This window comes from Anomaloglossus baeobatrachus, chromosome 12, assembly GCF_048569485.1.
Source record: "Anomaloglossus baeobatrachus isolate aAnoBae1 chromosome 12, aAnoBae1.hap1, whole genome shotgun sequence".
NCBI lineage: Eukaryota > Metazoa > Chordata > Amphibia > Anura > Aromobatidae > Anomaloglossus > Anomaloglossus baeobatrachus.
The window spans coordinates 67998877-68012153 of record NC_134364.1 but is presented as its reverse complement, the minus strand read 5'-3'; the positions used below and the strand labels follow the sequence as shown (position 1 = coordinate 68012153).

At 43.0% G+C, this 13277-nt stretch overlaps 1 protein-coding gene across 1 annotated transcript; it reads right to left on the bottom strand.

Annotated features, from left to right (window-relative positions):
* Window positions 1-4574: 4574 nt before the first annotated feature.
* L2HGDH (L-2-hydroxyglutarate dehydrogenase) lies at window positions 4575-13234 on the bottom strand. Its single transcript, XM_075329540.1, has 10 exons — window positions 13078-13234; window positions 9144-9259; window positions 8734-8885; window positions 8525-8656; window positions 7780-7942; window positions 7384-7418; window positions 6532-6699; window positions 6141-6298; window positions 5277-5408; window positions 4575-5122 (listed from the first exon to the last, which is right to left on the bottom strand). Exons 1-10 carry the CDS (start codon window positions 13167-13169, stop codon window positions 4927-4929), a joined length of 1344 nt encoding a protein of 447 aa, XP_075185655.1. The 5' UTR covers window positions 13170-13234; the 3' UTR covers window positions 4575-4926.
* Window positions 13235-13277: the final 43 nt, after the last annotated feature.

Here is a 13277-nt window from a genome sequence, read left to right as displayed (position 1 = left end):
AGTGGAATTGCTCCCAGCTGCTGGTCATTTGCCGGACACGGGCGCTCAGAGCGTCATGATGAGCGTCCCATGGGTGAGTCGCACTGCGAGCACGTCAACAGTCCACGTGACCGCGCGTGACGCGGTACGCGTCCCTGTGACGTGGTGTGTCCATGGAGACCGGACCGAAGTCCCGCCCCCTTGTCTCGCTCCGGTGGCGCGTCACCCATGGGATCAGCACAGCGCATGACTGCAGAGCGGCCCCCGGATCACATGGTGAGTGGAGCCCTGGCCACATAGGTGGTACCTTACGGTGTGGAGATGCATAGTGAATTGGGTCAGGGCACGAGGCCCAGATGCTGGGGCGGCGTGCCTCCTGCATGCGCGTAGAGCAGATGAACATGTTACTCTGCACCTCTTCACATACATATAAGGAGACACATTTAAAACATATGCTCATACAGGACGCATGCCGCCAATCATAGGCAAGCGTGTAAAAATATACACAATAATATGTGCGCATGCGTCACGCATTCTCCAGCTCCGCGTGCACATGCCACATGATATTGAATATCTAAAATTCCATGTATGGATGTGTCCAATAGGGCAGGTAATTCCTCACGGATCATTCGGTGTCCATGTATAGGTATCCAATCTTTCGGGTATCAGTAATTTGGATGCACACATACATGGAATATACACAATATGGGGAACATGTCCGTTCGTCCAAGGCCTATCAAATAACAGATGCGCACCGCACGCTGCATGCTCACGCGACCCATCATCTAAACATCATCCTCACCCTATATCCTGTTGATAGTAATGCTTGTCTGAATATATCAAAATAAGATACATATGTACTGTGGTAACATATGTCATACATGAGCACAGAGTGGGTGCAAAAGTTGACATATACTATCTCACATGCATATTAACAAGATAGATCTCAGTTACATGCCCATAACGGACATATTGCACCAATCCCAGACAAACGTACACAGGAATCGGCAGTTATATATGCATATATATCACGCGTTCTACAGCCCAATATGCACATGCCATGCAATGTACAGTTTCAAAACATTCCGTGCATGAATGTGTCCAGTGGGACCGATAATGTCTCACAAATCATCAGATTTCTTTATGTGACTGTCCACTCATCTAGATGCCATTATTTTGGACGCATGCATGCACGGAGCATCCATAATGTGTGGGTCAAGCTAATGTGGAGTATAGCTGATCCGGCTAGCCCATCATGGCCCATCAGGCCCCCAAATCAACACCGCAACATACACACAACACATCGCAGACCAACGTGACCTATCGCCCACATGTCGACACCACCATATGCCCAACCACAAACAGAACCCTTATGATTGCAGAGAATTTCCCCATGTTACTCTGATCTACAACAGAACACATATACTGACGGCCTGTCCAATTGAGTAGACCGCAGAATGTGTCCACCACACACCAACAACACATATGACTTAAGTATATACATACAATATGGATTAATTACTATCGTCTATATTTCTATATGTCATCATCTTGACTGTTGTCAATAAGGAATCCGGATATATTGTCCATCATGCCGATATCCATATTCTTGTGTGGTCCATGTGGTCTCAGGTCAGGTTCCACACCAAACGCTGGAATTCCACAAAAGGCACAAAGAGAGTGTCATGAGATGTTCCCCATATTGTGTATATTCCATGTATGTGTGCATCCAAATTACTGATACCCGAAAGATTGGATACCTATACATGGACACCGAATGATCCGTGAGGAATTACCTGCCCTATTGGACACATCCATACATGGAATTTTAGATATTCAATATCATGTGGCATGTGCACGCAAAGCTGGAGAATGCGTGACGCATGCGCACATATTATTGTGTATATTTTTACACGCTTGCCTATGATTGGCGGCATGCGTCCTGTATGAGCATATGTTTTAAATGTGTCTCCTTATATGTATGTGAAGAGGTGCAGAGTAACATGTTCATCTGCTCTACGCGCATGCAGGAGGCACGCCGCCCCAGCATCTGGGCCTCGTGCCCTGACCCAATTCACTATGCATCTCCACACCGTAAGGTACCACCTATGTGGCCAGGGCTCCACTCACCATGTGATCCGGGGGCCGCTCTGCAGTCATGCGCTGTGCTGATCCCATGGGTGACGCGCCACCGGAGCGAGACAAGGGGGCGGGACTTCGGTCCGGTCTCCATGGACACACCACGTCACAGGGACGCGTACCGCGTCACGCGCGGTCACGTGGACTGTTGACGTGCTCGCAGTGCGACTCACCCATGGGACGCTCATCATGACGCTCTGAGCGCCCGTGTCCGGCAAATGACCAGCAGCTGGGAGCAATTCCACTTAGTATATCTAAGGCACACACTACACCACTGACATGCCTCCTGACGAAACCGGAAGCGGTGAAACGCGCGTCGAGGTGGGAGTGGCTACACGGGCAGGTGCATACCGAATAGACACATGGCTGCAGGTAACTTATTACTATAGTCCTGTATCAGTGTAGGGGCACAATAGATGATTAATAGAGACGGCTGAGTGATAGCGCAATTCTGAGGATCTCGGTTTAACAAGGGATGATGAACCTTAATTAACTATGTGTGTATTGATACCACCAGTACCCTCAATGTTAATCAGAGCCCATAGATAATCTGCCATTATACATTTGTGTCTGCGGAGTGCACTGGTCCCGTGTGGTCACCCTGAGTAGTGCGACTCTTTCCCTATTCCATATCTGTGTAGCTTCTATCTATGAATTTGCATTGTCACAATTTTATATGTATGTTTTTGTAACATTTAATAAATTGAGTATGATCACACGTATATTTGCTGTGTGGACCTGATTGTTGTTTATAGGATATCTTATTCCCAGGGACACGTTGTATGACATATATGAGGCTAATTATAGGTTGCACGGCATCCCGGAGTTGCCTCTTCATTGTAGAGATTGACACTGGCATTTTGCGGGTACTATGTAATGAAACTTCCTATTGAAGACCTGTGAGGCGTTGATTTCTCACACTAGAGACTGTAATGTACCTGTCTTGCTGCTCAGTTGTGCAGCGCGGCCTCCCACTTCTCTTTCTACTCTGGTTAGAGCCTGTTTGTTCTCTCCTCTGAAGGGAGTAGTACACCCCGTTGTAAGAAATCTTCAGTTTCTTGGCAGTTTCTCGCATGGAATATCCCTCATTTCTAAGAGCAAGAATAGACTGTCGAGTTTCACATGAAAGTTCTATTTCTGGCCATTTTGAGAGTTTAATGGAACAAAAAAAAAAAAAAGGAATGATTCTCAACTAGCTCAAAGGCAGGTCAGTTTTATAGCTTCTCTAATGAACAAAACTGTTCTCAGCTGTGCTAACATACTTACACAATGGTTTTCAAGGGATTTCTAAACATCCATTAGCCTTCCAACACAGTCAGCAAACACAATGTACCATTAGAACACTGGAGTGGTGGTTGTTGGATATGGGCCTCTATACAGCTATGTAGACATTAAAACCAGACGTTTGCAGTTAGAATAGTTATTTACCACATTAACAATGTATAAAGTGTATTTCTGTTTAATTTGTTAGCTTCATTGAAAAAGAAAGTGCTTTTCTTTAAAAAATAAGGAAATATCTAAGTGACCCTAAATATATAAATATATATATATATATATATATATATATATATATTATATACAAATAGAAATGTAGGAGAATTAGGATCCAGTAAAAGGATGAAATTTCACCAGAATTTTAAAAACTTCTTTATTATTCCTTTGTCATATAAAAGTATGAGGAACTCCAATCAATAAATAGCACTCCAGCAAGGGACTCCCTTGGTTGGAGTTCCTCATACTTTTATATGACTCAAAGGAATAATAAAGAAGAAGTTTTTAAAATTCTGGTGAAATTTCATCCTTTTGCTGGATCCTAATTCTCCTACATTTCTATTTGTTTATATATAATATATATATATATATATATATATTATATTATATATTATATACACACATATACAAAAAAAAAAAACAAAAAACAACAAACAGAAAATACTCAATGTGTGAACGTGGCCCTACAATGCAAAGAAGCATTGGTGCAGAGCAGAGGGAAAAAAAAAAATAAAAATAAAAAAAGCAGCACAAAACATTAAAAATACAAAATTTAAAGTGTCCATGGCACGGCCTCTGATTTTCCAGAGGGAAACTGATTTTGCTAAAAAAAAAAAAAAAGCTGCAACAATGCAGCATGTGAATGCAACCTTAAGATCAACACAGAATATGTTTTTCATGTATGTTACATCTTTAGTTGAACAACAAACAAACAAAACCTGTAAGAAAACCAGGGAGTAAATGTCCCTTTTATTTTGGGGGTGTTTTCCTGCTCTGGTGACATCACATAATCGTCTTCCGCTAGAAAGTCAGACCTGGGCATTTTTAGTCTGGCAATGCATGGTAAATGTATGAAAAAGGAGCAAAAAAAATTTGTACATGAATTTCTCGGAAAATCAGCGCCCCATTGAAGTCGATAGGGACAAAAAAAACCAAACAAACAGAAAAACACAATAGACACGCTGCGGATTTAAAAAAATCGGCACTGCAGATCAATTTATGGTAAAAAAAATAAATGAAACGTGTCCATGAGATTTTAATGATATAAACATTAACCCTAAAAAGTCTGCATATTGTTAGGTCAGAGGAGGGCGGCCGCTGCTCACTGACGGACATCCCTTCCCACAGACCATTGCTTCCAATGCTGCCTGTCTGCTATATATAGTCCTGTTCCCTGCTATGAGCGAGAAACACTAAACACGACCAAATCTGTTCAGTCCAATTATAAAGTATGCGGAGGGGTCAGACAAAGCCGACGTTCTGGGAAAGTCGCAGAATACAGTCCGGAGATCTGATCCATGGTCAGTGACGGCTCCGTCAGAGGTTAAAGCGATCCTCCACTTCAGAGGCAATCATCTCTGCGATCGCCAGGGAGGAGGTAGCGGCTGGGGATGGGGCGTTCCTCACGTGCAGGATGCGGCTGGCAATAGCTCCAGAACCACCGTCGAAAACAAAATCGTCTACCAGGTTACCGTCCCGATCCAGGGCCTGAGCGCGGACTCCAGAGGGACCCCTGTGAGAAAGGGATATTCCAGACATCAATATCAAATCAGATGACAAAGTGGCTGTGGCCGCATCACTAAGGACAGCACCATACTTCTGGTGGTGGCCATGCCAAGTACTGCATCCCCGGTTCTACATCGGGGAACAGCGCGTACAAACCTCACCTGAGAATATCATTACTGGACAGCTCTGGGATGAATTTCTGCAATTCCTTTAGCTGTGCTTGTAGAAACAACGCTCGATACATCTCCCCCATCCCATAAACCAGATTTTTCAGAACCAATTTACGAAGACCGCTGAAATAGAAAAGACAGAAGAAAGTAGAACACAAGGGGGAAAGAACAAAGTCTGCAAATTATTCCTGCTCGGCTGTTCCCACGAATCCCATAGAGATTAATGGAGAAAGCTGTGCATGGAGGGCTGACTCCAGTCCACCACAGGGCACCACTATAAGCCCCAGAGGTGGGATTCCAACCGATCCTCAAGTTAGGCACATATCTTAATGAGATGGAGCTCCTCATGGTCCCACTGCTGCACCCTTTTAGTTGTCATTCACCCCCTTTCCTCAATGATCTGATCGGGGGGTTCTGATGGGTTGCTAGGATAGCCGGGGACCTTCTGAAGAGCACAGGTTAAAAAAGAAAGAAGAAAAAAAAAAATGGTGCAGTAGTGGGATCACGCGCCTTACATTCCATTTGACAGTGGCATTTAAGGGGTTAACAGCAGCGATCGGCACTTGCTCCGATTACTGCTGTGAGAGGAGAATGTTGGTTGTAAAGTAAAGCAGATATCCGCTGTTGTGGGGTGAGATTGGCTTCGTACACAGACACAAGTCGTCCAGAGGTTAAATGTATTGAGCCGAGCTGCAATACCACACAAGACCTGTGCACAAGAGTGGCGCTGTTTTTGGAGGAAAGCAGTGATATCCAGGTAAGAGGACCAGGAACAATCAGAGCAGAGTGCATTATAAGGGGCCACTCCACCGCTATGGTATAGAAAAAAAAAAGAAAAAATGATCCGCACTTTACCTGTACGTAACGGCTTCCCCAAAATCTCTGGCATTGAAGTCACACAGTCGATAGCCTTCTCTTTTAAAAGCTAACACAGCATTTGGGCCGAGCCAGACGTTCCCGTCCATGCGGGGAGTGAAGTGGACCCCGAGGAAGGGGAAGCGCGGATCGGGAACCTGCAGACCAATATGGAAAAAAACGTGAACATCTTACAGGCATCCACTACAGATACAATATATAAAGCCTGGCTCAGTGACCAAAACAATATGCAGATCAGCTCTGCAGCTTTGGATGTGACTGGAGGAGAAACGATCATACAAGACTAAACAAGAATCATATTCTAAGGGTAAACTGAAGATGGCGATAAAATGTAAGGAGAAACAATGTATCAATCGAGGATGATACCTACTGGGTAAATGTTCCCCTTAACCAGATAGCACTTTTCTGGCTTTAGCACCAAATAATCTCCCCGGAAGGGAACGATGCGAGGTTCTGCGCTACATCCGCTAATCTGGGATACACGGTCCGAGAAGAGGCCGGCACAGGTCAGCACGTACTTACAGGAAAGCTCCGCTCCCTTTAAAGAAGAGACAAGATTACACAAAGATTCCCGGATCCACTCCACAGCATCATGTGCAACAACTGTGGGGATTTTGGTTTTTTTTTAACTTACAAATATGTATTTTTGGTTAAAAATCATTTTTTTTTTGCAATAAGGCTTCATTAAACATTTTGCACCATTTGTATTTCATGCTTTTCCCCTCCCTGCACATTGCTGGTTGAAGAATGAGCTCTCTGAGAATCCATCAGTGAGCACATTCTGATGGGCAGGTTGTAAATCTATTCTGTCTTCTTCTGATCTCCTCAGTGGAAACCCCACCTCAACTTCACCTGAACTTTGATGTGGTCATGAATCAGCAGACAGGCGCACATAAAAAAAAAATATTACAAAATGAGCTCACTGACAGATCCTTAGACAACTCATTTTGCATACAGCAATATGCAGGGAGACAAAGAGCCTTGTAATATAGAAACGGTGCAAATTTTTTTTAACGTCAACATGATTGCTAAAATTATTTTTAGACCAAAATAGAAGCGTTTTTAGTAAAATTAAAGGCTTGCGATGTCTACAACATTTATCACTGAGCTGTACATTTTTAATAACCCTTTTGTAAGTGACCTATAAACAAAAAAAACAGATTGTCTAAATTTTTACTGCAGAAGAATCCAGCTGCGGTCACGGGTGACTTCAGTACTTTACCTTTGTGTTCTTGATCACGATGGGATACTCCAGACCTAGAGAGAAGCAGAAGAGAAGCTTTACATATAATGAGGTCTTCTTCATATAATGATGGACGTTGCAGGGGTAATTTGGCATTACAGGGCTCGGTTTTTAGGGATACGTTGGGGCTCCTGGACAGCCCCAGGTGCTGCAGTCAGCAGATGACCTTAGTAGACAGTGCCTTGCTCCAGAGGCAAAGGCGGTACACATCGAGAAGCAAAGTGATCAGCAGCAAGTTCCGGCCAAACCCCAGAGCGCAAGACCCAAACTGCTCTTGGGCAGGAACTTGTGGCTGAAATACAGCAGTGAAAATATAACCGCTATAATGTGATGTGTGTTAGTGCAAGACACTGTACGGATCCGGCCGTCACTCACCTTCCTCTGACCCAGCTGGGCTCTCATTCACCATTCTTATATCAGACACTTCATATCCCGATAAGACGCTTCCTCCGGCATCGCGGAAATCATCGCTGTACGACTGAGCTACCTGCCGGTAATCTACGATTCCTGTGTGTGGAGAGTCCAGCGCCATTACACCCTGCAATGTAAAGAACAAACCATTCAAGGATCATGTGCGCAAATTAAAAGCCATCTTCACTCCTCGTGGACGGGGATGCAAGACTCACAGGCATTGTTTAGGACAATTCACCAAGGAAGAAGCAGATTTGTCACCAGATTCATACATTAATAGATCTTCAGTAGACCTAATGAGGCTGGTGTACTTACATGGCTGTATAATCTGGATTTTAAAATATATATATTTTTTTTTTAGTCCAGCTCTAGCAGCATTGATATAATCGTTATCTGAGTATCAGGATTATACAGCAATTTTGACACAGCTTTTCAAAGTAAGCACACCAGCATCATCAGATCATCATACACTGTGAATTGTTAATTCATTGGAAAGTCAAATTACTTATGTGAGCTGAGAGGTTCTTATTTAAAAGGTTTAAGGTTCTGAGTTGGAGGCTCAATATAAGGGGAGGGGAACCCCGACAGTCACCATTATAAATGAACTGGGTCCGGTGGGGGCCGCCCATGTCTGGTAATTAATGGATCTGTTGTTGGGTCATGGTTTCCAAATCCAGATACAAGGAGCATTAATGATCCCCCCACTCACCTTACAGTAGGGCTCTTTCTCCCGGATTTGCTTAGCATTGATGATTCGGAGTCCCGGCACATTGTTCTGCAGCCCTCTCTCGTACAGAGCCTGTAGTCTGGCTATCTCCTGGTGCTGTACGGCTACTATGAGCTGCAAAGACCACAACTGGCTGTCACCACAGACACAGGGCTACTGTCTGTCAGCTGCTCTCCACCTCCGTCACATACCTTGCCACACTGCTTGTATGGGATTCCCTTAAGGTCACAGTATTCGTAGAGAAGGGAAGCCCCCCGGACACACAGCCTGGCTTTCAGAGATCCAGGAGTGTAATATATTCCACTGTGAATCACACCGCTGTTATGGCCACTCTGATGGGAAGCTGGAGAATAAAAAGACAACTTATATAGCATCAACATATTCCACAGCGTTGTACAGACGTGAGTTCCAATGGGGACAGCGATTACAATTTATTCCCAGTATCAAGACGTCTTTGGAGTGTTGCAGAACCTGGAGGAAACCCCGGCAGACACTGAGAACATACAAACTGCTTGCAGATTTTCCCTTCGGTGAACCCAGAGCTCAAGGAAAGTTGGTTTTAAATCCGCCCGTGCCCATTATTAACCATTAGTAGACTCACCAATCTCGTTCTCTTTTTCCAAAATGGCAAATCGGAGGTTTGGATGGTTCAGGATGAGCTGGCGAGCAGATGCAAGGCCTACAAGCCCGGCCCCGACTACGACAACATCGTAGGTGCTGAAAGAAATAAAAGATCAGATGGCGCAATATCGATCCCCGAGGTGTAGGGAGCGCAGGATGCGGAGAAGTCTGGCGGGGGTCTATTTTTTTTTTTTTGAATCACCGAATCTCAGCTTGCTGCATCTGCTTAGGTTTCTTTTTGATCCACTCATAATTTATTAAGTTGTTTTATGTTAGAAAATGACCCCAGAAACCTCCATTTTCCAGTCTGACATACTTCTCTACGTGTAAGCAGCAAAGTCACCGTTTAACCCCAGGGGGAATTCCTTAGAAGGGTCGGGTAGCGTCATTCACATCTACAAAAATGTCCTTTGAAGATATCACATTTTTTGCTTCAAGGAACCGATAATGTGGCAATTTCTGCCAACAATACCATTGTGCTTTTAGAAGGTGCGATTTATTTGTTTTACAAAAGTAAAATGTAATATTTGACTTCTGTCATAAGGAAAAAAGTTGAAGAATGTAGCAAAGATTTGTAATAAAAAAAAATTGGGAATGCACAATCGTGCAAATTCACATATGGCGTGCGTCTCTATTCTACATAAGAAGGTGAAGAGCAATTTGTTTGTTTCTTTTTGTTAGTCAGTAACCAGATTTATATCATCGCCAAGTCAGGGGCAAAATCCAGGAGTTATTCCTTAGGTCAAAGGTCGAGGATTAGAGTGAAACTGTGGTTATTAAGCTTTCTTCAGATAAAAAGTCAGCCAAAAAAAGAATACAGGAAAAAAAAGGAAGGAAAAAAAGAGAAAGAAGGAAAAAGAAAGAAAAAAAAATAATAAAAAAAAATGATAAAGAACAAGAAAGAGATTCAGAGAAAAAAAAAACAAAAAAACAGCCCTGCCCCCCCCCCGCCATTAGCCCTGGTGCCTCTGCTAATGAGGCGGTTCGGTGGAACGTCACAGTGGCCGACTAATCTGAAGAGGCGCCTGGGAAGCCACTGGGCACTAGGAGGTGGCACACAGGGATTTGGTTTGGAAGCTACGGACATCTGATGTGGCCAGTGGATCAGGGTCCGGCGGATATTTTTTGCTCAACTCTACACAAACCTTCATTCAGCTATAATCTGGCCGCTGTATATATATATATGAGCAAAACAACAAACAAAAAAACCCAGGAAAAAAAAAAAAAAAAACAACATGGAAAATGCGACAGAAAACACAACCTAGAGATCCACTTAAAAATACAAATATTGATAGGGATGCAGCGCTGGTTGTGCCTGCTCTGTGGCCCCTCAGACCCCCGCTGTGCAGTGAGCTACAGCGCAGCCCAAGGGAGCAGCAGGGATCAGCGCAAGGTTCCCTTCATACTCAGGGTGGATGGGGTCACCCCGGACCTCCGGCAATCAGAGTAAAGGTAACAGCAACATCCATTGCTATAACACAGGAATCACCCTCAGCAGACGCCCGACATTAATATGTGTGCACTGCTTCTCTATCATATCCCTACACCACAGGAGATAATAGCTAATATACACTGCTATACTACACCCCAGGAGGTAATACCGCTATACTACACCACTGGAGATAATACCACTATACTACACCCCAGGAGGTAATACCGCTATACTACACCACAGGAGGTAATACCACTATACTATACCCCAGGAGATAATAGCTAACATACACTGCTATACTACACACCAGGAGGTAATACCACTGTACTACACCCCAGGAGGTAATACCGCTATACTACACCCCAGGAGGTAAAACCGCTATACTACGCCACAGGAGGTAGTACCGCTATACTACGCCCTAGGAGGTATTACCGCTATACTACACCCTAGGAGGTAATGCCGCTATACTACACCCTAGGAGGTAATGCCGCTATACTACACCACAGGAGGTAAAAATCGCTATACTACACTACAGGAGGTAATACCGCTATACTACACCAAAGGAGATAATACCATTATACACTGCTATACTACACCCCAGGAGTTAACGCTACTGTACTACACCACAGGAGATAATACTGCCATACTAAGCCACAGGAGGTAAAAATCACTATACACTGCTATACTACACCACGGGAGATAATACCGCAATTCACTGCTGTACTACACCAAAGGAGGTAATACCGCAATACTACACCACAGGATGTAATACACTGCTATACTACACCAGAGGAGATTACCGCAATACACTGCTATACTACACCAAAGGAGATTACCGCAATACATTGCTATGCTACACCACAGGAGGTAATACCGCTTTACAATGCTATACTATGGTACAGACGATCAAGTGATCACAGTTTCTATTCCCCTAAAGGAAAGAGATCCTGTAATACAGCTATGCACAGGACTAAACTACTTCCCCGTTACCCCAAACATAAGAGAATTTAAAAAACAAACAACAAAAAAAAACAAACATTTGGGACAGTATAAGGCTCCGTTCACACTAGAAAAAGGATTTTTCTCAAGAAATTTCTTGAGTCTGAAAAATTAGCACACTTGCGGTAAAAAAAAACAAACAAAAAAAAACAAAAAACAAATCGCACCAATAACCGCATACATTTTTGATGCGTTTTTCCACCATTCTCTATGGCAAACAAACGCAGGTACCTGCAGAAAAGAAGTGACATGCTCATTCTTTTTCTCAAGAAACTCTGTAGAAAAAATGTTCTTGAGAAAAAAAAAAACAGTGTGCGCACAGGTAATTTTTTTTCCATAGGTTTTGCTGGGGAATGTCTGCAGAAAGGTTACAACCATTTTCTCAAGAAATTTCTGCAGCAAAAAAAAAACGCGGGTAAAAACGCAGTGTGTGTGTGTGAACAAGGCCTAATTGTCTGAACTAATATTAAAATATACAGTGTGATCATTGAAATGAATTAAAAAAACCTTTTTTTATACTTATGCTTTTTATTACTTTGGATTCCTCAAAAATTGGACTAAAGAGAAAAGAACGTTATATGGTCTCTAAAATGGTATAAAAAAATAAAAAACAAAAAACAAAACTACAGCTCAATTGAAAAAAAAAAAGTAATAACTCAGGATAAGGCGACTATGGTGACCCAAGACATGTTTATTTCTTTTTTTAACTTCATGTAGTTAAACACTCCAGGACCGCACTGATCCGCAGCACAAACTTTACAGGTCACTTACACCAGGATGCGAATTGTATAAAACACATCAAAACAATGGCGGACAGGCAGATTCTCTTCCATTTCACCACCGCGGGTTTCTTTTTTTCCTCGCATTCCACAACAGTTTCTATAAATGAACTACAACTTGCCGAGCAGACTATGGGGACGGAAAAATAGAAAAGGGAGGAAAAACATGAAGGGCCAAAACCCCCCCCAAAAAGCTATGCCTGCCAGGGCTGAATGGAAGGTGATTTCTCCAGAAGAACATTCCTAGACAGTCTGTAGCATAAAGAGAATTTTTTCTCACTGACCATAAAAATAAAAAATATAAAAGAAAAATAAAAAAAAACAAAAAAAAAAACAAAACACAAATTTAAAAATAAATAAAAAAATAATCGCACCTGTGATTTCTATTTTTACGCTATTTTTTATAATTATTAATAAATTATAATTATCATAATTATTTTTTATTATATATTAGATTTTTTAGATTATATCATATTATTATTAAATTATTATTAATTAAATAATTCTATTTTTACGCTTTATTTTTACGGATTTTTTAACAAAATCCGCACCAACCTGTAACAATCCCCTTTGTCACTGCGCATATTGCAGGCTGCTCTGCCCAATTGTCATCCTGCCTGGGAATTCTGGGAGTTGTAGTTCTACAACTGCTGACAGGACGTAGTAATAAAGTTGTACAGAGAACACTGCAGCAGCACAGTTACCTGTGAGCACGGAGCCCGTGCCCGTACAGCCTGGAGCCGCCCCGCCCCAGCTGTAAGGCCCCGGCCGCCCTCGCACAGCACCGCCCGGCCATTCCCCGTCTGTATACACCGGAGCCCGTGCCGCCTGCTGATCCCTGGGAGAACCGGAGCGTTCAATATCCAATCACAACGCATCTTTTTACTAACCACGCCCATAGTAT